General features: G+C 42.0%; 2 protein-coding genes across 2 annotated transcripts; one reads left to right on the top strand and one right to left on the bottom strand.

Moving 5' to 3' along the window:
- Positions 1–9738: 9738 nt before the first annotated feature.
- On the top strand, positions 9739–10840 carry LOC109191488 (uncharacterized mitochondrial protein AtMg00810-like). The gene is made up of 2 exons (XM_019342148.1): positions 9739–10067; positions 10162–10840. The coding sequence occupies exons 1-2, from the start codon at positions 9739–9741 to the stop codon at positions 10838–10840; spliced, it is 1008 nt and encodes a 335-aa protein (XP_019197693.1).
- A 1537-nt stretch (positions 10841–12377) lies between these two features.
- On the bottom strand, positions 12378–24123 carry LOC109191501 (DDB1- and CUL4-associated factor homolog 1). The gene is made up of 14 exons (XM_019342158.1): positions 23711–24123; positions 22459–22540; positions 22207–22323; positions 21920–22095; positions 20912–21797; positions 20717–20814; positions 20176–20593; positions 19408–20004; positions 19146–19328; positions 18514–19056; positions 15792–15902; positions 15259–15377; positions 13554–15165; positions 12378–13407 (listed from the first exon to the last, which is right to left on the bottom strand). Exons 1-14 carry the CDS (start codon positions 23971–23973, stop codon positions 12724–12726), a joined length of 5889 nt encoding a protein of 1962 aa, XP_019197703.1. The 5' UTR covers positions 23974–24123; the 3' UTR covers positions 12378–12723.
- Between the last annotated feature and the right edge of the window lie 702 nt (positions 24124–24825).

Below are 24825 nucleotides of genomic sequence, written 5' to 3'. Positions count from 1 at the left end.
CAACCACCAACTTCTAACCAACAACCAAGAACTAAACAACTAGCTCAAAGCACCAACCACCAAAGCTAACTACTCAACTAAACAAACAAGCAAGAACAAACACACAAGGCAAGCAACAAGCAACTAACAAACGGTAGCAACAACTAAGAAGATAACAACAACTAAGGAAAGGTGAACGGGATTACCACAACACCGAGCTAGAATGACTTGCTCTCCGATTCATCGGTGCTCTCCTCGGACTCTTCGTCATCACCTCTTCTACGACTTGAGTTGGCCTCAATCTGATCTAGCCTCTGGTGGACGGAAACAAACTGTGTCTTCATGAAAGCGAAGCCTTCTTCAATCATTCGGTTCTGTTGACGTAGCAAGGTGACTACACGCTCCTTATGTGTCATGGAATCATGCTCCCTTTTGGTGCAGGCTTCTCTTCTTCTTTGATTTTCTTCACTATCGGAATCACTTTCCTCGGCCTCGGCAGCTTCTGGCGTTTCCACCTCTTCTTCCTGGCCTGCTTCACCCTCGCCTTCTACATCACCTCCCAAGCTCTGGACTGCAAGGTTCAACTTTCCAGCATGAATCTCGAGCTCAACTGCCAACTCAGCTCTTTCCTCGGGAGATTTCCTTGCAACTTCTTCAAGAGTGATATAATCACCATCGTCCAACTGAAACAAGTTGCAACTTCGAAGATTGATGGCATCCAACACCATCTTTCCTACAGGCTTCGGTATACAGCCATCAATGCTCACACCCTTCTTGACAAGAATCCAGCTCAACACCATACCATATGGTAGGCTCTTTCGGTTGTGATCACAGCAGAAGACCATATGTTGCAACATCAAGGCCGGTAGATTGAACTTTACCATGTTCTTAAGGCAGAAAGCAAAGGTGCACTCCAACTTTCCCAACAACCGACTTTAACAACAAACAATCCGACACAAGCATTACCAAAATCCTTTGCTCAGCGGACAACCACTTCTTCTCCGGTCGTGAAGCTTGAGTGAAACCACTCGTGCGACCCAACAAATAACTCAAATAGTCCCGGTACCCCATGGTATCCGTACTAATCCACGAGTTACCATTGTACTGAGCAACTCCCGAAGCAGATAAACTCAGAAGCTGAGCTAGCCTCTTTTCAGACAAAACCACTTTCACACCTCTCACTTTAGAGGTGATTTCAATCTCACCACCATCCTTTGTCACAACCATGTGACGATAAAACTCTTTAACCAAACTTGGGTAGGTCTCGGCCCTTATGGCGAGGAACCCATCTAACAACCCTTGAAATCTAAGCATATCCAACAAAGAATTAGGAAAAGATTCCGGGTCGAAAGCTTTACCTTCAAGAACAAGATAATGGGCATCCACCCATTCCACCTTTCTAACCAAACTTGATCTTCTAGGCATGATAGGAGATGACCCAAAGCTCGACAAAAGAAAACCAAAACTTTCCTCTTCTTTCTCTTCTCTCTCGATGACTCTCTCTCTCGCTGCTCTTCTCGGTTTTCCGGCGGACACGACGGCTCGACAAGGAACTCCGGCAGGCGGCGGCGGCGACTGTCGGCAGCGGCGGCGGTTGCTCAGCGTCGACGGGGGATGGGGTGGGTGGTGCAGGCAACGGGTTTGGGGGGGGGGGTTCGGCTGGCTCACGGGTAGGGAGAGGGGAGAGGGGAAAGGACCGCTTATCGAGGCGCTATCGCTATCGCTGTCGCTACTAGAATCGCTCGAGTTGGACGAGCTTTCTGAGGCGGAGGAACTTTTCCGCTCAAGAATTTTGCTTAGTCGTCGAGTGACCGCCGTAATTTCGGGCGAAGAATCCTCTATCCTTGTGTCTTCGCTACCTTCTTCGACTGTGTTGTCGTAGTCCGCTCCCGAGACGTTCTGGCTATCGGAGTCTGACATATCCCCTTCATAAAGGAGACGGTCGGTTCAGCGGAAGGGGTCGGTTACTTTTGGTCGGGGTTAGTGGGTGCCAGAGAAGGTCGTTATATGAGAAATAAAAGGAAAATTAACTAAAGGAGGGAAGGAATTGACTTACCAATAAGTAATGCTTGTCGGGAAAGTGAGAAGTATGCTGCTCGACCGATCAACAGTGTTGTTTGCTCGGGAAGCTCCGACTGATTTTCACAGGATTGTAAAAGTTGAAATGAACATCAGAGAGGCCTATTTATAGGAAAAGTTTTGGCAGGAAATCATCCACTTGCGCGATTCGACCGTTGCAGATCCCAAGATGTCTAAAGACCGATACGTGGCGCGACTAGCGACAGCTGGTCGATCGGGATTGAAGCCCGAGTGACAAGGACTTTCCATCCCGTCCCGTTTTTTCCCGAGCGGTCTAAAATGCCCCGGGCTGGGGGGCTCTTGGTAGGATATATCCCGACCGACATAAGATTGCTCTTCTCGTAGTTCGTAACAAGTCTTTGGGTCGGGCATTGTTGTGGCAAGGCGTTCGGACCCGACCGGTGGACTTCCCGATCGATGTTATCACCCTGTCATCGTGCCTTTACTTTACGAAGAAACAGAGATGTTGGAGAGAGGCACGTGGAAATGCTATGCGTTGACAGAGAAGGATTGTCGGGTGAAGACGCGTGGATGTTACGTGGGTTACATGCCGATAGGCCAGAGGTTTGTCTCCGGCCAAAGGCTATAAATATCCGTAGCGGCTACAGTGAGGGGGACTTTTGGAACGATCAATAGGCTATTTACAGAGCAGCCTGACCGCAGTCAGTCGGTCCTCAGGATAGTCATTTAGATTGTACTAGGTCACCTTCTGATTAATAAAATAACCTTTACTACTCCTACTTGTTATCACTCGATACTTGAACCATATACACGTGGGTATTAGTACTATCAGTATGTATTTATTAGCATATTAAAAGGGGACAAAAATCAAGGACATAACTTGTATTGACACATATTATGTTTTTAGATTACATTATTAGGGAGTATTTATTTTATATTTTATTATTATTATTATTATTATTATTATTATTTTATATATATATATATATATATATATATATATATATATATATATATATATAATTGCATTCATATACAAACGTGTGGACATTTCTGGATCATTGAATTTTGGATATCTAAGGTTGTGATTAATTTTTAAGAATTTGTGTGTTGTCCGCCTGTGTGCACTGTCGTTCACGGACATGTGCACACTGGCCCAAATACTGTGGATTCACACATACATACTACATTGGATATGTGCACTGTCGTTCATGGATGTGTGCACACCCGCATTTAGCTGTGTGCACGGTATATGTCCACATGTTTGTATTTTAAGGGTGTTTGCATGTGAATGCAACCATATATATATATATATATATATATATATATATATACTTGAGTTCAAATGAGGACAAGTATATTATAGAGGACTGTGAGGACAGATGTAGTGTGTGCCATTAGCCTGTATGTTGCGTGCATATCCGAATATAGTCGTGTGCCACAGTTTGTATGTCGCGTGCATAGATTTGTTAATTAATAGAGTTAATTAATAGAGCCTGAGTTCGAAACCTGATGTTTACATGTATTCTTATGTGCTATTATGTATTAAATTGTGTGTCTGATATTAATTTGTTGTGTCCCAATTATTTGTCCGCACAGTCCTCTATATATTGTTGTCCTCATTTGAACTCCCATATATATATATATATATATATATATATATATATATATATATATATATATATATATATATGTGTGTGTGTGTGTGTGTGTGTGTGTGTGTGTGTGTGTGTGTGTGTGAGTGTGTGTGTGTGTGTGTGTGTGTGTGTGTGTGTGATTTTTTGTTGTTATTATAATGTGATGTGATGTGATTCTTGATTCTTGGAAAAAAAAAATCAAGTTAGGCTTTTTATATTAGAATCTTCGAGTCAAATCGAATATATTCGAATAATGTGGTCGAAGGAATAAAAATAATTTGAGATTCTAATATTTAATGAATATGCATACAAATAGTCCTCAATATAGTTGAATTTGAATCGGATAATAAGATATTTGATTCGTTTACACTCCTAAGTACTATAGGCCATTCCAGTGATTGAGAAGATTAGGGAAGTTGCATACAAATTATTGTTGTTGTCACCTGGTACCTTGTTGCACCTCGTGTTCCACATTTTTGAACTTAAAAAGATGATTGGAAAGGGAGTCATCCACAAATTGATCCCCCTTTAACTGGTCAGGATGGTCAAGTTTTGGTTCAACCCATAGTTACATTATGGAAGAGGTTGATTAAGAGAAACAATAAGGTTGTGGTATAAATTATAGTGCATTGCTCGAATTTACGTTTAAAAAAACTACCTGGGAGGACTACCACCATGTCACAAGTCAATTTGGGTTGTTGTAACAACCCTGGAAAGTGACTTAAATGAAAAGGAATAGTTGGAAGAGGGCCTAGAAAGTGACTTCAATGAAAAGGAATGGGAAGGGAAACTCAGGGAAGGAAGGAGAAGGAATAAGCAGGCTATTTGGAGGAAGGAAGAAGGACAGCAAAACGACGTCGTATGAAGGCTCAAGTTGATTAAGCGTGTTAATAATGTTAGTTATAATGTTATATTGTATACTTAATAGACTAGTGGTTATAGTTCTAGTTGACTTAGCTTAGCCTATTGTATATGAGACTATTAGGTTAGTTATTCCTATAGGTCTCTTCTGTTGTAAGTTGTAACTAATTCAATCTATCGATCAATCTTGAACCGTAACTCTCATCTGGTATCAGTAAGCCAAAATTTTCTCTCTATCTCCTCAAAATTCCCTTTCCGATATCGACTAATTCTTCGGAACGAATCGTAAGTGCCGCCAGACCACCTCTGGCCACCACCAATTCATTCACCTCCGCCCACCATTTCATCTCCACGAAGCTTACGACTCGGAATTTCCTTTTTTGGCAGACACAACTCGTGTCGTTTCTCCGAGGACAAGGCCTGATCGAATACATTGATGGTGCGACACCGTGTCCTTCAGCCACCATCTCCAACGCTCCGACTACCGGCGACACGGCTTCCGGCGCAACAGCCTCGACATCGACAGCCAACCCCGCACACACTGCCTGGATACAACAGGATCAAGCGATCCTTTCTTTACTCATCTCGTCGCTCTCCGACGAGGTGATGCATCTAGCCGTCGGCTACAACACCGCTCGGAAGGTCTGGCAGTCCATCACCACCGCGCTGGGATCCTCCACCCGTGCCCACTGCCTAAATCTGTTGGGGCAGTTTTAGAGTCTCCGGCAAGGTGGCAGTTCACCCGCGGAGTTTTTAAGTCGTGCCCGGCCAGCTGATCGTGGATGCCCTCTCTCTCGTCGGTCGGCCTCTCTCGCTTGACGAACAAGTTCTCTACGTTCTACGAGGACTTCGCCCGAAATACCGCACACTGGCCGCATCTCTAACCGCTTCAGGCACGCCGGTGACGTTGCCGCAGCTCTCCGATCTGCTACAAGCCCAAGTATTCATCTATTCAGATGACTTCCCGGTGATAGATAGTGCAGCTCCGGCGGCCACTCCCACTACTTTATTCGCTGGACGTGGGCATCGGCATGGCGATCAAAACTCCAGTGGCCGGCAAATTGCGCACGCTGGACAAGGTCGTGGTTGGCACGGTCGTGGCAGAGGCGGTGGGCAGGGCCGTGGTCGCGAAGGCAGTCCCCATTGCCAGATTTGTAAGTCGCATGGTCACACAGCCGTCCATTGCTACAAACGCTACGCCAATCATCCTCCGTAGGGCAATGCAGCCGCCTCCGGCGAGCCTCCTCTGTCGGCGGCAGTGGATACGTGGTATCCGAACGCCGGAGCCACGTCGCAAGCAACCCCCGACGCACAGATTCTAGAACATTCCGACGTCTACACCGGCGGTGACGTGCTCAGAGTCGGCAACAGCGCAAGTTTGGGTGTTTCTGGTATAGGACATGCAACTATCCCTTCCGAGTCTAAAAGTTTAAATTTGTCGTGTATATTACATGTCCCAAAATTGTCACTACCCCTTTTGTCGGTTCACCGATTTACCACTGACAATAACGTGTATTTTGAATTTCACAAAGACTTGTTTACTGTGAAGGATTGCACCACCAAGGCGGTTCTGCTTAAAGGGCCTACCTCGGGCGGTCTATACAGGTTATTGGTCCCGCGGTCACATTTTGCATTCATAAGTGCCCGGGCGTCGTTACGAGTGTGGCATCAGCGGTTGGGTCACCCGCACAGTCAGGTCCTCCGACGCGTTCTCAAAAGTTGTCTGGTCACCACAAATAAAACCAGTTCATCAGAAGTGTGCACGGTGTGTCAACTCGACAAATCGTCACGATTCCCTTTAGATAAAGTTTCTACTTCTAGTGAACATGTATTAGACCTTTTGTATACGGACATCTGGGGCCCATCCCCTGTTATTTCTGCTTCAAGTTTTCGATATTTTGTCTTATTTGTAGACGATTGCTCACGTTTTTGCTGGTTTTACCCCTTACAGTTAAAATCAGATATATATCAAATATTTGAGTTGTTTAGGGTGATGGTAGAACAACGGTTTTCGCGTTCTATCAAAGCCATCCAGTTCGATTTAGGGGGTGAGTACCGACGCCTCCATAAAGTTTTTGAATCACTTAGTATTTCCCACCGACAATCGTGTGCCTATACGCACGAACAAAATGGCCGAGTAGAGCGCCGTAACCGATACATTGTCGAAACCGGTTTAGCGCTACTTGTTGAAAGCTCCGTCTCCCTAAAATATTGGGACTATGCCTTTGAAATAGCAACACACTTAATCAATTGTTTCCCACCAGCTACAATAAAGTTTGAACGTCCTTACTATCATCTACACAAAACTCTACCCACATACATGTTCTTTCGTATCTTCGGGTGCCGTTGCTTTCCCTATCTAAGGCCCTACAATCGGCACAAGATAGAGTTTCGCTCGGACCCGTGTGTGACACCCCGAAATCCAAATTCAATTAAGGGATTAATTGAGTAATTAATCCTATTTCAATTGGTGAATTAATTCCTAAAATCCTGAAAATTCAATAGTTGGGGACTAGTAATTGACTAGTCAACCCCAAAGTCAAAGTTGTACCTTGAGCTTCGAAGGGAGTTCCCTTGTTCCTTACACTTCCTAATGTTAGTAAGGGTATTCTTGACCTTTCACTTGGTGTTAGTATTGTAACCTAACCTAGTAGACCATCTTCATTCTTTCCTTACACTTTCTAAAAATCTAGCTCCACCTTCTCTCTAAAAAAGGTGGGTAGCTTTTCTTCCAAACCAAGTTGGAGCCTTGCCAAAACTTCAAGAGTTGCTTCCAAGATTCAACCTTTCACATATTTGGGCATCTAGGAGGGTAAGATCTAAGTTCATCTTGTGCTTTTGGTTTCATCTTAGGTGTCTTTTCTTAAAGGTGGTATCTTTATGATCTTTTGGTTTGTTCTTGAAGCGGGTTTGGAAGGTGAGCCTTGAGAGGAGCTTATTAAGGTGTAAAGTGAAGTCTTTAGTCTACAAGAGGTAACCCATGCTCTACAAAATCTATTTTGCTTACCTATATGTGAATTCTTGGATTCTATTTGTGTTTTTGCTATGTAATGAGAGTGTTTATGCATTATCTTGTGAAAATGCATATCTAGAGCTTGTGTTTAGGGTTCATTTGTGCCATTGCTTGGAATTTCCTTTGATTCAAGTCATTTTGTTGTATTGGGTGAGATTTTGCATGTTTTGGACTTGAATTTGAGCTTGGTGTTGAAAATCCCCGAAGGGATTGTTTTGGTACAGGACGTGTACCCGCGGGCGGAACGGCGGGCGGGGCACCACCCGTCGCCCCACCCGCAGGTACAAGGCCTCGTGGGAGATGTTCCCGTGGGCGGAACCACGGGCGGGGCACCACCCGCGGGGAACACTATGGTGTTTGTGTGGGATTTGTTCCCCGTGATTCTTTTGACTCGGTATTTGGTCTTTTGACTTCCTGATGTTCTTTTGTGGAACTATTTGAGTGTCTTCTTGATGTTTCGTATGTCTAGAACTATATGGTAGGTATCCATGTAGGTCTTTGGTGTCTTGAATCGTGCTAAGTGTTCAACATTGTGTTTCGTTGAACCGTGATGAGTCTTGTGTGTTCCTCGGAACTACGTTTGGTTTACCCGTTTGATAAGCATGCTAGTTCGATGTTTAAATGCTAGCGTGTGTGTTGTGTGTACCTTCCGATTGGTTGATGATAACTTGTGTTATTCATCATTGTTGTTGTTGGACTGTGTTCCATTCCTTGATTGAGTATGGTTTCATATCTTCGTTGTGATCCATTGATTGATTCCTGTTGAGGTGTGATGTGTGTGTGGCTTTACCTGGATTGCACAATTAGTGGTATGGGACACTAGTCACCAAGGTATTGCAGCGGTCCTCGTGATGGTCGTGACGTGATTATGGAGTTGTGGCCTTTGTGTAAGGTTCACGTGATTATTTCTGGGATAACATGTATTATCCAGGGCATGTGTTGCCATGTGTGTGTACGGTACCCTCGTGTACTATGAAATTGGTGGTCTCGTTGGTGGTCGTTGGTGGGGGATGACGGTCCCAGGAAGGATAAGGTTGGACTAAGAAGTACAGGGGTCCTGGAGGTAATGGTTGGAAGAAGAAACAAGATTGGGGGTAGCCATAAGGTTGGAACCGGGCATAAGGAAGGCATATCAACTTATATCTTACTTATGTATGTTATTTCACATGTATTGGTGGGTTACCAGCATTATTCACTGACCGGGCGTCGTCCCATGTTTTATTGTGTTCTTTCAGGTGATGTCTAGGCGAGTGCGCGGTCTAGTATTTGCTAGTATAGCTTTCCCCTCTCATATTGTGGCCTGTGAGCCAGTGTAGATGTAGAACTTTGAGACTATGGGATTAGATGTAAACATTGCAGATGTTGCCTGTGCGTTCATCCTTATGGTGAACGTGGCATAGCACCCCGTGTTTCAGATTTTATCTATCTATCTATCGTTCAGTCTTCCGCTGTGTTTATTGTTTAGTTCCGTTATCTGCATGTTTTAAGGCTTTTTATAGCATGTTTTTAGGGGGTGTTACACCGTGTGTGTTCCTAGGTTACCCAATGTCTTTTAGGGAATACCGCTGCATGGACCTAACCACTGGAAAGATCTTTATCTGCCGTCATGTCCGGTTTAATGAAATGGTCTTTCCGTTTTCTATACACTCTTCTTTGCATGACCAAACACAGCATAAGGCTAACGCACCGCCTTGGGGTACTGGGCCCATAGTGGTTCACAATCAGACCACCCCAGTAACTGAGGAGCTCCCACTGGCTCAGGTCTCACCACCATTGGCCTTGGAGGAAGCCATACCGTCGTCACAAACTGCCCAAGCTCAGCCACAGCAACAAGGGTATACCATGCGCACTCGCTGCAAAACGAGAGGCACGGGTGAACAATTCTTTGCCCTTAATGCAACTGTTGACCTAACTTGCTACTCTCAAGCCGTAGGGCACCCACAATGACGTGATGTCGTGGACCAAGAGTTCAACGCCCTACTCCATAACAACACCTGGCAGCTCATACCGGCTGAACCACATATGAATGTAATCGGCTGCAAGTGGGTTTACCGCACAAAACGCATGGCTGATGGATCAGTTGAGCGTTATAAAGCACGACTGGTTGTTAAAGGGTTCAACCAAGTAGCCGGCGAAAACTTTTTTTTTTTTTACACATTTAGTCCTGTAGTCAAACTGACTACAGTACGCATATTATTTTCTCTTGCAATGTCAGACAATTGGACCCTTAGGCAGCTGGATGTTCACAACGCTTTCCTCAACGGGCACTTGTCTGAAACCGTCTTCATGAAGCAGCCACCTGGGTATGAAGATTCAGCCCATCTGAATCATGTATGCCACCTACAGAGGTCTAGACTCAAGCAAGCTCACCGGGAATGGTTCAAGCGGCTGCATGAGTTTCTCATTACTGCATGTTTCTTAGCCTCTAAAACCGATGTGTCACTTTTTCACTACACCATTGGGGCTTCACGGGTCTTCTTATTGGTCTACGTTGATGACAGCATTATGATGGGCAACGACTCAGCATTAATTAATACGTTACTACAGCGGCTATCCGCGACCTTTAAGATAAGGGATCTTGGTACTCCGAGTTTTTTTCTTGGGCATTGAAACCCTCAAGGTTGATACCAGGATTCTTCTTTCTCAGCGGCGCTACATGGGAGATATATTAGCCCAAGCTGGTATGTCTGATTGCAAGCCTCTGGCAACACCAGCTGTAGTCACTCATCCAGTCACTCCATTGGCTCAGTCTTTTGACAACCCGACTCAGTATCGTCAAATTGTTGGCGCTTTACAATACTTAACTATTACCCGGCCAGACCTTTCCTATGCGGTAAACCGACTATGTCAGTTCATGCAAGCTCCCATCGACGATCATTGGGCTCTCCTAAAGCAGGTTCTACGATATGTTAAAGGAACGCATGACTATGGTTTGCGCTTGTCAGCGTCTTCCTCTTCTGACATTCATGCTTTTTTAGATTCCGACTGGGCGGGCTGTCCCGTTGACAGGAAGTCTACTAGTGGGTATGCAGTCTTTCTAGGGACCAATCTCATCTCATGGCTCTCCCGCAAGCAACGCACGGTGGCGCGCTCCTTAACTGAAGCCGAGTACAAGGGTCTAGCTGATGTCGCAGCAGAGGTCACGTGGGTAGTCTCTCTTTTACGTGAGCTAGGGCTGCATTCAGGAAATCCAGCGACTTTGTGGTGCGACAATCTGGGAGCCACATACCTAGTAGCCAATCCAGTTTTTCACGCACGGACAAAGCATGTTGAGATCGATTTCCACTTCATCCACGACAAGGTTGCATAAGGAGATTCCATTGTCAACTTTGTGTCCACTAAGGATCAACTGGCCAACATATTCACGAAGCCGCTACCAGCGCCGCGCTTTCAGGCTATCCGGGACAAGCTCAATGTTGTTTCTCAGCAACATTGCACTTGAGGGGGTGTGTTAATAATGTTAGTTATAATGTTATATTGTATACTTAATAGCCTAGTGGTTATAGTTCTAGTTGACTTAGCTTAGCTTATTGTATAGGAGACTTTTATGGCCTGTTTGGTTCGCTGAAGGAATAAACATTGGGAATTGTATTCCAATGTTTGGTTGGTTAAGTAATAGGAATGGAGTTGTTGTTGTTGTTGCGAGAAAATTGGTCCATCGACATTCTGCCGAGTGGCCGACGATGATCCTTCCTCCATCCTCAAGGAAGTCAGGGGGACTCAAGGAGGGGATCGCCATCGACAATAGCCCAATCGGACGTCATCGGAGGAGGCATTTCTTAGCCGCGATGGCGATTGCATCTTCGCGTCGTCAATGGCGATCGCATCTTCGCGTCGTCAATGGCGACGCCGGGGGTCTCGGGGCTTCTTCTGGATGGCAATGGCCTCTTTCAACAACCGGGGGTCATCGCAGAGGCTCCACGAGGTGATCGGCAGGCTCAGGATGCAGATCGGCGTCCGAATGGGATTTCTACTTTTCTAGGGTTTGCGATCGCAATCACGACCTTGCTTTGTCAATGGTGGTTCCGGCCACCTTCCCGGATGGATTGCCGCGATCAGATGGCTGATCGCTCGTCGCGGGGGACGTGCAAAGTTCTTGGTCCCTCGTCCGGTGACGACCTTGGCCGGCGATGGTCTTGATCGACAGCAGGGGGTCATCCTGCGATTATATCGTAGAGAGAGAAGGAGAGAAAAATAGGTTAAGCAAAAACATAAAGTTGGAAAAAAAAAATCTAGGTTCATACCAGAGGACCCTGATAATAGCTATTACCTTATTTGGTGGAATAGGCTATGACATTCCCGGCCTATGCTATGACATTCCTTGCCTATTCCGTGAACCAAACGGGCCATTAGGTTAGCTATTCCTATAGGTCTCTTCTTTTGTAACTAATTCAATCTATCGATCAATCTTGAACCGTAACTCTCATCATTTAATGACAATTAATGGTCGTTAATTTTATACTCTCATCATTTAATGACAATTAATGGTCGTTAATTTTATTTATCGACATCGATTTATGCTTGAAGTATTTTATCAATTTGTTTCAGCATTGCTATTTTGTTATTTCCTTGTAGTATATAAGGAAGATTTTCATGCTTAGTTTTGAATAATCTTCTTCACTCTCAAACCCTAACCCTCTTTCTCCTCTTATTCTTCCATTTCTCTTTTCTTCGTGAGTTTTCAAGTAAATGACGGAAATTTTTTTTACTGCGTTTGTTTTTATTTCATGCAATCTGCACCGAAAAAAGCACATGCAAGATACACGCAACAATAAGTAGGCAGATTACTTTCTCAAGATAGATGAAACGTAAAAAAAAAAAAAAAATCAAAAAAAAAAAATCAAAAAAAAAAATCAAAAAAAATTAAAATTATATTAAAGTCCCTAGAATTTCTATACTACCAGAGCAAAGAAATACGAAGGAGCTTTTAACCAACACAAAATGCTCAAAATGTTTTTCACCTTTTTTTTTTCCTTTTGTTGACTTGCATTCAGCCTTCACGTATTAGGAAACAAGGACTAACCTGGATGACTAAGAACACAAAATTTGGTAATGAAGAATCATCTTTCTTCCTCTCTAAATATCTACCATAAAAATGCTTCAAATAAACAAAGTTACTACTCATCAGCATAAATTATCCAATGATGCGTTTCATTTTGGCAATTTAAGCCAGACCAGACCCACCCCATTAGGCTACAAAAGATCGTCTTCATCTTCACTACCAAAAGACTCAAGTAGTTGACTGTCATCATCATCCTCACCCTCAGTCACAATCTCCAATATTCCAGCTCCACCATCATAGTCCATATCATCCATAATGAATTCCCCATCATCATCCTCTTCATCATCATCTAGTGCGCTCAAACTATCATCAATGCTAAGATCATCACCATCACTTTCGCCATCTCCATCAAGTTCTGTTCCAATGATATCTTCTTCATCAACATCATCATCATCATCATCATCTTCATCCTCCTCACTATCAGCATCATCAGGATCAGAGTCATCCTCTGTAAGTCTCCGACGACCAATCTCATACACCCTGGCAGAAGAATACATCTCATCTTGGTCATCCATAGTCACCAATCCAACAAAGGAATCAGTAGGTTCTGTAGCAAAGTCTAGGACACAGCGGTCCACAGGAATAGTTGCAATGTCAGCATAGTTAACAGCATCAACAGTACGGAAAGCAGAAAAGAGTGAATGTTTTGTCCGACGAGTATTGAATGCTGAAGTAACCTCCTCAACATTTCTCCTAAGTATTGCATATATCACATCACCACTAGCATTAAATGTTATTATAGTTTGATCCAAGGATGGCACACTCCTTAAAAGTCTGAACTTCCGAAGGTCCCAAACCTCTGAGTTTATGATCACCTGTAATATATATATACACACACAGATATACCAGATAGTCAAAACAATAGTTTCCACAACACCCAAAAAATATGACAACCAGAATGCAAAATCTTATGAATGAAGTAGAGCAGGAAAAAACTAAAACATTGAAATCAAGTCCTCACCTCATTCCCTGCAGGATGAAAGCCCCCACCCCCATAATCTGTGAACTGATCAAAACGATGTATTGCACGGGACCCCCGGTGATCCCATAAAACACCATTCCAGAGTAGCATATTGTCTGATGGGCTAAAATGTACATGGGAATACACGTGTCCCCGACCTGAAACGATGTTAGACGCATCCGTAAGCTTCAACTCCAGCTGGCAAGTCTGGATGTCATACAACAGGATTTCACGCTGAGTCTCCGTTGACAATGCTGCAAATGTTGTACCAGATTTGCTAAACCTAGGAGCTTTACACCCTTCAAATGAATGCCTGGGTCCAGCAGATACAGAAGATGCATCCCATAGTTGCACATCTTGGACACTTGAAGAGAGTATCAATTGAGTCTCTCCGGAAAGATAAGACTGAAGTTGTGTCAAAGGATTTTGATGGCTTGTAAAACTCTCAACTATAGTATTGCTATTAGAGTCAAAAACTTTAAGCTCTCCTAAGTGGCTGCCAGCAGCAATCTGGGAGGAATCTCCAAGAAAAGTCATGCAGGTCAAAAGGGCACCTGTATCATCTCGGCAAGTTCGCCAAGGTCTAAATCTGCTGTAGACAAATTGACGATCCTTACGCCTTCTATGAATTCCACCATACATACTTCTAAACTCACGTGAAGTAAGCCTGGCAGTTACATTTGATGGAGCATCAAGACTTCGTCTTGGTTCTGGACAGACATGTGGTTGCAAAAGGGACAATGGAGGTAATGTGGTGATAGGAGCTGGGCATTGGCGATGTTGGTGCTTAAGATACTGAACCACCAGAGAATCCAAGGTTAACCGCTCTGCATTTGAGGCTTGCATGTCATTTAGAAGATTATGTTGGGAAGATGGCATCTGACTCAACAAACTGTTACTAGACTGGTTATCATCCCCATCAGCTGGTAAAGCACTTCCAAGAGACCGACCATGGTGATCCTTGAAAGATGAACTTGGTGTAAGTAACAAATTTGAATCAGAAGGAAAACCACTTCTACGACCAGGATTAGGAGTTGCAAAGGTTGGAGATCTAAGGGGATTGTCACCAGTGTTAAGACGTTTTACTGGTGGTACCCCTGACACACTATCTCTAATATCTGTTAATTTGCGTTTCATTGGCAATAAAATTGGAGTCTTGAACTGAACATCTGTATCACTAGCCAATTTTGCTGCAGATGCAGATTGAACTTCCACAGAGGCAATAGGTGTAGAAGATTTCCTAGAACTGTTGATCTTGCAACCTGATGCTACTGGGGAGACTTCACAAGGATTATATTTCGAATGCAGATTACGAGCAGATGAGAAACTCAATGGTTTCCTTTTTGAGGAGGAAACTGGATCACATTTCAGTCCAAACTCTTCATCCTGCAATGCAGCTTTTGGCTTATCTAACATGAATCCACCAGGTGCACGCCCAGATGGCCATTGAGTTTGTAATGAGGTTGTTTCCTGGCCAGAAATTTGATATGTCAGAGAAGATGGCGTTGCTAAAGATGGCAAAGGTGTCAATTGAGCCTCCTTTAGAAGAGTAGAAGCAGTTTCCCCCAAACCAGACGCCTGCAAATGCTCATGAATGAGAAGTAAAAGTTCCCTGAATAAGGCAAAGGATCATTGTTAATTAATACATACAAGTGATAGGAAAAGAGAGAAAAATAAAGAGACCTATTTTTTATTATTGCATCACCTAGCATGATATGAAATTGGGGTAGCAGCAGCTATAGCAGCTCTCTCTATACGTCGCAATGTTGGAGTAGCAGCATCTGTAGCAGCTAGAGTACTTGCACGTCCAGAACTCGTTACAACCTAGAAAATACAAAGTCTTGAAACATGAATTTTGAGTTTCCACAAAAAAAAGGAAGAAAGAGACCCAAGACTTCATTAGAATTAAACAGTGCAACTAAGAACTCCACCAAGATAGGACTGTAACTTTATTCTTCAACATTGAAAGCAAAAATAAGAAAGATAAAGTTGTAGTTTGTGCAGTTACCATTAAAAATATATAACAGAACTTTAACTAAGGATTAAGAACACAGACAAATAAACATCCAGATGCAATGGTAATAAAAGGGCAGAAAGATTTGTCAGCCGACAATCAGAAGCAAAATGCTAGAACTTAATAATGCAGAAATGTCTAGATGAAAGGGTAGAACACTTTGCTATTACCTTAACCCAACTTGAAAATCTAATGATTTAAATACAATAGCAAGTAGTTCTTACCCCTATGAGCTCAATAGCCACCTGTGCAAGCTCAGCTTGCCACTTATTCTGCTCAGTTCCAGGAGTCTGATTACCTGAGTCTCGAATGAGCTCTGACAGCTTCTTCCCTACCTGAAACAGCAGTATTGCAAGTTAGAAAAAACCTTACTAAGAAACATGTTATCAACAAGGATTTATATTATCCAATATACATGGGTACAATGACAGTATGAAACAGATCAAGTCAAACTATGTTGCATCAGCGTGGGGAAGTCATTGTTCAATTCATTTAATGTAAACATTCAGTACATTTGAGGTGGAAAACTAAAATGTATACCAGATTAGCACTAGCAATTCACAACTGTCAAATTCTCTTTTTCAAATCACTTAGAGCCAGCATAATAAACTAAATTTCAGTATAAGAGGTTACTACAAAAGACATAAAAGCAAGGAAATGGGTAACACTTCCTCCTTCAGATCATGAAGTCTCATGAATTAGATTGCAGTATGGTCAATAATTCCCCACCTAATCACTAACAAGTATAAGACATCAAAAGGGCAATAACATTATTGAACCTAACATACTGAACCAGCTACAAGAAGTTCTTTACCCTGAACCAAAATGCATAAAAGCTTTCACTTCGGAATCTTTGATTTTCAAAATAGATGAATGATATGATGATTAAGGGAATATCTTTATTATTATAACTGATTTATTATCTTTACTATTAGAATTGATTTATTTCCTTTAGAGATAGCAAATAATTAGGGTAAGGATCTTTAGTGATTCTCCTTTCCTTTTTATGTTTTTGCTAGTCTTCCTTTCCTTTTTATGTTTTACTAGTCTTTGTAACCCTCTTATATAAAGGGGATTTTCATTCTAATAAAAGGACAAGCAAGAAAGAAGTTAAGTTAAAATCAAGAGGTGGGAAAACTCTCAAAACGTTCCTATTATCTTTGTTCCTTATATTTATCTCTCAACATAGACAACCCCAATAACCCTACTCGCCCTTTGACGCGTGCTTTCGCCCGAAAACATAACATTTTGGTTCCGTTGCCGGGCGTCAATATGGGCGATATCAAGAAACTCCAGGACGAGGTCCGAGCTATCCAGGCATCCATCGAAAAACTGGAACACCTTCCTGCAGCTGTGGACTCTCTAACCGAAACAGTAACCAATCTCTCCCAGATGGTGCACTCTTTCTTCACATCGCAGGCCACCACTTCCACAACTGTGGCAGCCTCTCATGACAACCAAGCCACTCCGGAGACTGCACTGCCGCAGCCAGCTGCTCCCGTTCCGGCTACACGATTCACCAGATTGGAGTTCCCCACTTTTGATGGCAAAGGGGACCCTCTTGTTTGGCTCCATCGCTGTGAGTTGTTCTTTGATAAATCACCGCATTCTGATCATGAGAAGGTTACCACAGCAGCGTATTATCTGTTCGATAGCGCCCAACTGTGGTACAAACGTCGCATGCAGGATGGTCAACAATTTTCTTGGAATCAATTCAAAGGTGCATGCACCCTCCGTTTTGGACCACCCCGGAGCATCAACCCGTTAGGTGAACTGGCAAACCTCAAACAACATGGTCGGGATTTAGACGAATTCATAGATGATTTCCAGACCCTCCTCGCTAGAGCTGACAACGTCCTTTATTCTCAACAAGTCAATCTGTTCACAGCCGGCCTTGATGAGGTTCTACGTATAGATGTTGAAAGGATGCGGCCAGTTTCTCTTGATGAGGCCATTAACATAGCACGAGATTATGCTCGTAAAGGCCTCCTGCTTCACAATGCACCTCCCCGACAAACTTTCCCATCCCAAACACCCCCTAGTTGCGCCATAACAGTGCACCAACAGCCACAATCACGCCCTCAGTTCCATAAACTCTCCCCGACAGAAATGATAGAGCGCCAAAAGCGTGGCCTCTGCTATAATTGTGATGAACCATGGGTAAAGGGCCATCGTTGCAAACAACTATTATACATGCTTGGCTTTAATGGCGAAGGGGACGATGAGCCAATTGACGCAACGACCCCAGACTAATCCATTCCCACTTTTCTAGATTTCAAGCTTGAGGACAAGCTTGATGTCCAAGAGGGGAGTAATGATATGATGATTAAGGGAATATCTTTATTATTATAACTGATTTATTATCTTTACTATTAGAATTGATTTATTTCCTTTAGAGATAGCAAATAATTAGGGTAAGGATCTTTAGTGATTCTCCTTTCCTTTTTATGTTTTTGCTAGTCTTCCTTTCCTTTTTATGTTTTACTAGTCTTTGTAACCCTCTTATATAAAGGGGATTTTCATTCTAATAAAAGGACAAGCAAGAAAGAAGTTAAGTTAAAATCAAGAGGTGGGAAAACTCTCAAAACGTTCCTATTATCTTTGTTCCTTATATTTATCTCTCAACATAGACAACCCCAATAACCCTACTCGCCCTTTGACGCGTGCTTTCGCCCGAAAACATAACAATGAAACTAAAGAACCCACCAAGACAATTTTAAAGAGCAAAAGCGAAGCTGTTACTAACATCTTAACATATAGCACCCAGAGCTACAGAATTCTAGAAAGCCATAAAGAAAATATTTCATCCATCACAGAACTAGGGACTTCTGAACGCATAGTTCCATTAGAAAATTAGTTCATAGTCACCACATGGAAACTGTGATGTGTTGAAAAGCAGTCAAGGTAGCATGCAAAAACCAATAATGATGTATATGCAAAACCTACCTGAAGCTTGGTTAATATGTGTGCAATAGTATCATCTCTGGCTAATCCAAGGAGGACTCGACATGCAAGAGCACGTAGACAATCAAGGGAAGCTGGAGGAGTAACTATTCGTGGTTGGAGGAGCTGAAGGAGAACCTTAATGCCATTGTTGGCACGAACAGCCTCTCTTGCTTGATGGTAGCATTGTTCTAGCTGAGCAGCAAGGCCAGCACAACCAGCACCAGTGCCAAGAGATATTCTACGGTCTCCAACTAATCCTGAAGGAACTGCAGAATGTGGTCCTTGGGTGCTACCAACAACTGCTGAACTCCCACGATCCACCAAAGCAGATTCTCCATTCCGTTCTCTAGGTTCACTCTGGTTGTGAGCATTTGAAGACAGAACAGCTCGCTCTGCAGTTCTGTCACGGTTCTCAATATTAGAACCATGTGAAGGAAGGAGTGGAGCACTTTGCTGACCTTGGGAAGAAAGAGATGGCTTATTGCTGATTGAGGGAGGAGGACACACAAGATTGATTAACACATTCAATGCTGCTTCAATAATCTACCAACGTTGAAACTGTCTAAGTTATTACAGATACGGGGGAAAATATCCAGTAGTCAGGAATAGTTTAATAACAGGCTATCACTTACCTCTGGTTCAACATAACCAGCACCATTTGCAGCATCCAAAATGACTGCTACAGCCAGACGATCATTGCTTAGTGTCGCATTCACAATAAGTTTGCGGCTGTTTGGCACTAAGGTAACGATGTGAAGCACACCCAAGGCATATTGAAGCAAATCATGCAAATAACGCTCAACAGGTGGAGCCGCCTACAAAAAGAATTTTAGTTAGACAATACAACAGGAATTGGTATTGGCAAGGAAATCATTTCAAAGTGCTAAGGCACACCTGACATAATTCCAACATGATTATATGCCCATTTGAACTTAAAAACTTATCAACCACGTTCCACCGAGCCCTCACAAGTGCAGAACCAAGTTTGCGATCTTTCTGTATTTGACGAAATACTGCATCCATAGCCTCATTACTAATGTCAAGTGGCTTGTAGGCAGCTCTAACACTTGGAACATTTCGAGCTGCACTGCGGACATTTTTGTTGGGACGAATTGAATCCACAATCAAGAGAAGGTGTGCTCTGAAGTATTGCCGCAATGCCACACAAGTATGATAAGCTATCTGCTTTTCTGAGGAGGTCAGCACCTCTGGAGGAGAACGCTCACTCCGCAATGATCCTGAAGCAGTCAGTGCCCCTGAAGAAGAGCCGGCCCTTACTGAGGCAGCATCATGCAAAAGATTGAGCATCTTTTGTAAACCGTCCTGAGCATCAAAAGCATCAAGAACTGCTCTGAAGACAAAGGCAGCAGCAAAAAATAAAGCAGCATTCTTTTTGGCTTGGTCATTGGGACACTCAAGAAGATGAAGAGCCAACTCAACAACTTGATGTACAATGTTTGAAGGAAGTGCACAGACACGTTCCATTATCCCCTATAATCACATTTGGAAGTCAAATTTCACTTGAAATAACTTCAAGCGCAAAAAGAGCAACAAAAAGAAAGTGGAAAACAACACAAAAATGTATACCCAAAACAGGTCAGAGTCAAATAATCAATCCACTGAAAAGGAAGAGAAATCAGGTGAAAATTTGCATTGAATTACCTGAATTGAACCTATAGTAAATAGACAGGAGGAAAGGCCGAAAAATGTTGGAGGAACTTTTGGGACTGCAAGCAATTTTTGCATTCCACCACGGTCCACAAATACTGCAGCAAATTTACGATGAGCAGCCAAAGACCAGATCAGCTTTAGAACATCAGGCAAAAGAAGCGAAACTTTCATCCCCTCCTTATCTTTAGAATTTCGTTGCAATAGTGCGAGACAGACATCTACCCCTTTTTCATGCAACACTGGCCCAAGAACCTCAACATATTCACCTAGAATAGCAAGACACTGGATGCAGAACTTCTCTCTCAGCTTTGCAAGTGCAAAGCTGTCCAAAATGAAAAATTCATCAGCATCCTCACCATTCTTTTCTGTCAGCTTAGATTCTTGTGATTCATTAGCACCTTTCACACTCCTATGACAAACAAACAGCACAAAATCTCAAAACATGTAGAAACAAGAAGGCATAAAAATAAGTGAAAATCTAGCAGCTGGTCTGACTTCTGATGTTTCTTATTCACAAAAACTAGATACCAACCTTGCAACTTCGACTGCAATAGCAGCATCAACCACTGTAGATGCAGCTCTAGAAGCAGCCAAAATTGCAGCCTCCTCATCGTTTGCCTTTTCAAATTCCTAAATCATGCAAAGTGGCACACTTATTCGTTGTCAACCATCACATCAAACTTTTAATACAGAAATCAGCAATCAGCAATGAAGAGAAAAAACGCACCTCTAATGCAGCACTTTTAACAACTTCCGCAGCAGCATCACCAGCTGCTCTGATGGCTTCTGTAGGAGCATTTGCAGCTTTAGCTTCAGCTTCAGCAGCAACAACAGCTTTCTTTACCAGATCAGTGATGTCTTTAGAGCCAACTTTACATTCTTGAAAGCAATCATCATTCTCATCCCTTTCCATTGCAAAACCATCAGCAGAATTTCTCCCAGAGCTCTTCTTGCTGTCAGGAATTCTTCTCCCATCATAGTTCCTTGTTAAATTCCTGCTTCGAGTCTGTCCTCCCAATCTATTTCCAGAGTTTGGAGACGTCAAAGTTTGTTCATTTTCCATACCACCTTCAGTAACCCTTCCCCGTACTCTAGATCTTGCCCAACCACGACTTGTCCTACGCCTTGCTGAGTCCTCTCTAGCACTTTCATCAACCTCTTCTTCCCTTACAGATCTGCCACTATGTTTTGTCTTGCCATCACGTAAATCTCTTATATGCCATTTCTCTTCACCCTCCGTTTCAGCATCATAACTGTTGACATCAGCAGGGATTCTATCAGGTGGTTCTTCATCAATCCAATGTTCATCTCCATGTGTATGCCTGCTGATGATTCTATCACGATCTCGATCCCTATCCCTATCCCTATCCATAACTTGATCATCATGAAAACCATCTTCGGAAAGTATAGGGACATCCAAATAAGAACTTTCCGGCACTTGACGCAACCTACCCCTACCCTCCTCCCTAGTTCTAACACTAGTAGAAGCAGTTTTGCTCTCAACAAGATCTCTTTGAGTTATGTTCGTCTCTCCCAAGATCCTAATACGAAGATATCGCATCAGCTTAGCTGGCAATCCAGGTGTCAGCACATCTTCAACTACTTGACCACCACTACAATCATGTAAAATAATAAATTAATAATTCAAATAAATAAATAAATAAATAAAACAAGATTAGTCATTTAATATTCTGCACAAGGAAAAAAAACCACATAACAGGTTTCAAAAGAATACCTAGCCAGACATACAGCAAGAAGTCCAGTGGAATATGTTTTCAGCATTTCAGAGTCTGTAGACTTCCCTTCCCCTGATTCATGCCTCCAATAATGATCATCACCAGATCTAGCTGTCTCCTCCATCACCCAGGTTTTTAGATTCTCCAAAACAGTCTCTTCAAAGACATGAGGATACTGGATACCATTTGAGACTAATTAATCAATATGCATAAATAAATGCTTAACACAATTATGAACTAGCCAAAAATTCAAATCAACAAGTAAATTAATATATTAAAACTGTACCATAAAAGTGAGTGAACAACTGAAGAGGAGCCTAGTTGCAGCAGCTTGTACAGAAATTGAATACCTTCTTTCAGATAAAAATTTGGATGATAAAAGTTCAAAGAATTCATCATTCTCCTGCCGGAATAAACAAGTTAACATATTAAAATGATTGTTACTAGATTAACTGGAAAGGTAAATACAGCAGCATGGGGGGACAAAAAAGAGCTCATAGGTAGAGAATCATAGGAAAACAAGTACAAGGACAACTACCCGAATGAGGTTCCCCAAACGTCCAATGTTATGAGAAGACCGGCCATTTGAGGAAGGAGAATAGCCTGCATCTTTCATGTAACTGCACCCACAAAAAGAATTTTTTTTAAAAAAATTGCCATAGTCCACCGTCACTACAAAATAAACTGTACACAAACAACTACTTGTTTATTATATTTATTATATCTATCTATTATAAAACAGAAGAAACAAAAGACATCACTATATTATTCTTCATTGTTATAATGAAGAAGTTCTGAATGTTATTTATAGAACTCTGAAGTGCATATAATAGTTTAAAATTTTATATTTACAAACTTTAGGAATTACAAAGACAACATGAAAGGTTTACAAACATATAAATGTCAATGTTATATGTCAAAGTACAAAACAAAAGAAGCCATCATTTCACAATAAAAATGAACTAAAGACAGTTACAGTTACAAGGATGACTGAAGTTAGGCAGCATTCACAATATAGTATAGCCATATGAAATAAACACTCATTAACAAACCAAGTTCCTTAGATCCACCCAAAACACTGCAGACTTGAATCTTTCTTAATGAAAAATCCCATAGAGAACACAGAGGCATTTCTATACCCTCAAGTTTAAAGTTTTTAAAAAAATGGTAAAAAGATATGAATTTAAAAGAAAAAATACACTAGCCAGAAACATGTTCAATTATTGCTATAGAATAAAACTATAACAAAAGAGGTGAGCAATGTAGCAAATGCAGCTTACTAGTAGAGGTTCTTGTGTTGGTGAAAGCATAGTGTAATTCCTAGACATTGTCTGACTTATTGTGGTTTTTGAACTAACACATAGGCTGCTTTGTTTTTGTTTGGAAGCCACAAAAAACAAACCAAAAGGCTATCTGGCAAGGGGCATACATCAAGCAAATCTTTGAAAGAGTTGATAATGAATTTCTTATAGGAAAATGATCAAATAGAGTAGGCTTTTAAACAGAAAAGGGACCACATATCTTAACAAAAGTATAAGTAGACGTAGTAATAGTTGCTAACAGGTGCAGTGGTTTTTCTTTAAATTTGAATTTAATACTGACATCCATAAGAAACACTTTTCCAATACGCCTATTGAGAATGTTGAAACTCACAGAATGATTTAGGGGGGAAAAACAAAAATCAATAAAATGGAATTAAAAATGATAATTTATTTATTATCACTGGCTTAAGCTAATAATAATGAACATGGAGCGTGAAATAAAACCTATGCAACTATACACAACTATACCTGGACTCTTCGTTTTCAAGAAGGGAGGAGAGGGCGTGGAGAGTATTGGGGTTAGGGTTCTCGGCGTTGGCGGTGATCTTGTCCATTAATGCTTGCGCCTTGAAGATCAACGCCTCATTCTCGTTCTCGTTTGACTCCTCCTCGTCCTCACCTCCCGCCTCCAGCCTCCGTTCCTCGTCGGCAGCCCCGGTATCCGCTGCCGGTGGCTCTTCCGCAGGCGGCGCCGATGATTCGGGTTGGGAATTCTCACGAGACGGCTCCATTACTATCAATCAATCCAATGAAAAAAAGGGAGAATTCCGGAGAGTTGTGTAGAGGCGGATTTGTGTATGTTCAAATGCTGTTTGTATATACCATATACGTTCGTATTATGTGTGTTTACAGAGGCATCACTGCCGTGGCTGTATTGAACCCTTTTATACCACCTACCATGTGAGAAGGGAAGTCTCGAACAATTTACAATTACATGATGAGTTAATGACCCACCCGAATTTGATTGACCCGACCCTTTCCGGAAGGGAATAACCAGCTTTTAATTATTTTGGGTCAGGTAGGAGGAGCCCATTTACTATTTTGGGCCAAACTTTTTATTACATATATTTTTTTTGAATTAATTTCACTTTTGGTCCCATGACTTTTGATGTTCTATTATTTTTGGTGCACAACTTTAAAATTTTTTAATTTTGGTGCCTAACTTTTTTATTTTTATCAGTTTTGGTCCTTTCGGCCAAATTGACAGCGAAATGTTGTTGGATTTTATATTTTTAGGGGTAAAATTGTCATCCTAAGGAAGCATCTTCAATATCTAAACAAAATCACTTAAAATCATATCTATAGGTGTTTGATCGATGAGAATAATGGGGAAGATGGGCAGAAACCAGACAGATCTATGGGATTTATAGTTTTGACCATTGGCAAACTCTTTTTTTCCTCTTAATATGATTTTTCTTTTGTTTAAATATTGAAGATCTTTAAATTGGATGACGATTTTGTCCCTAAAATATAAAATCCGGAAATATTTTACCATCAATTTGGCTGGAAGGACCAAAATTGATAAAAATAACAAAATTAGACACCAAAAGTGAAAAAATTTAAAGTTGTGCACCAAAAGTGAT

Source organism: Ipomoea nil, unplaced genomic scaffold (assembly GCF_001879475.1).
Source record: "Ipomoea nil cultivar Tokyo-kokei standard unplaced genomic scaffold, Asagao_1.1 scaffold1652, whole genome shotgun sequence".
Taxonomy (NCBI): domain Eukaryota; kingdom Viridiplantae; phylum Streptophyta; class Magnoliopsida; order Solanales; family Convolvulaceae; genus Ipomoea; species Ipomoea nil.
This window is presented reverse-complemented; position numbering and strand designations above follow the sequence as displayed.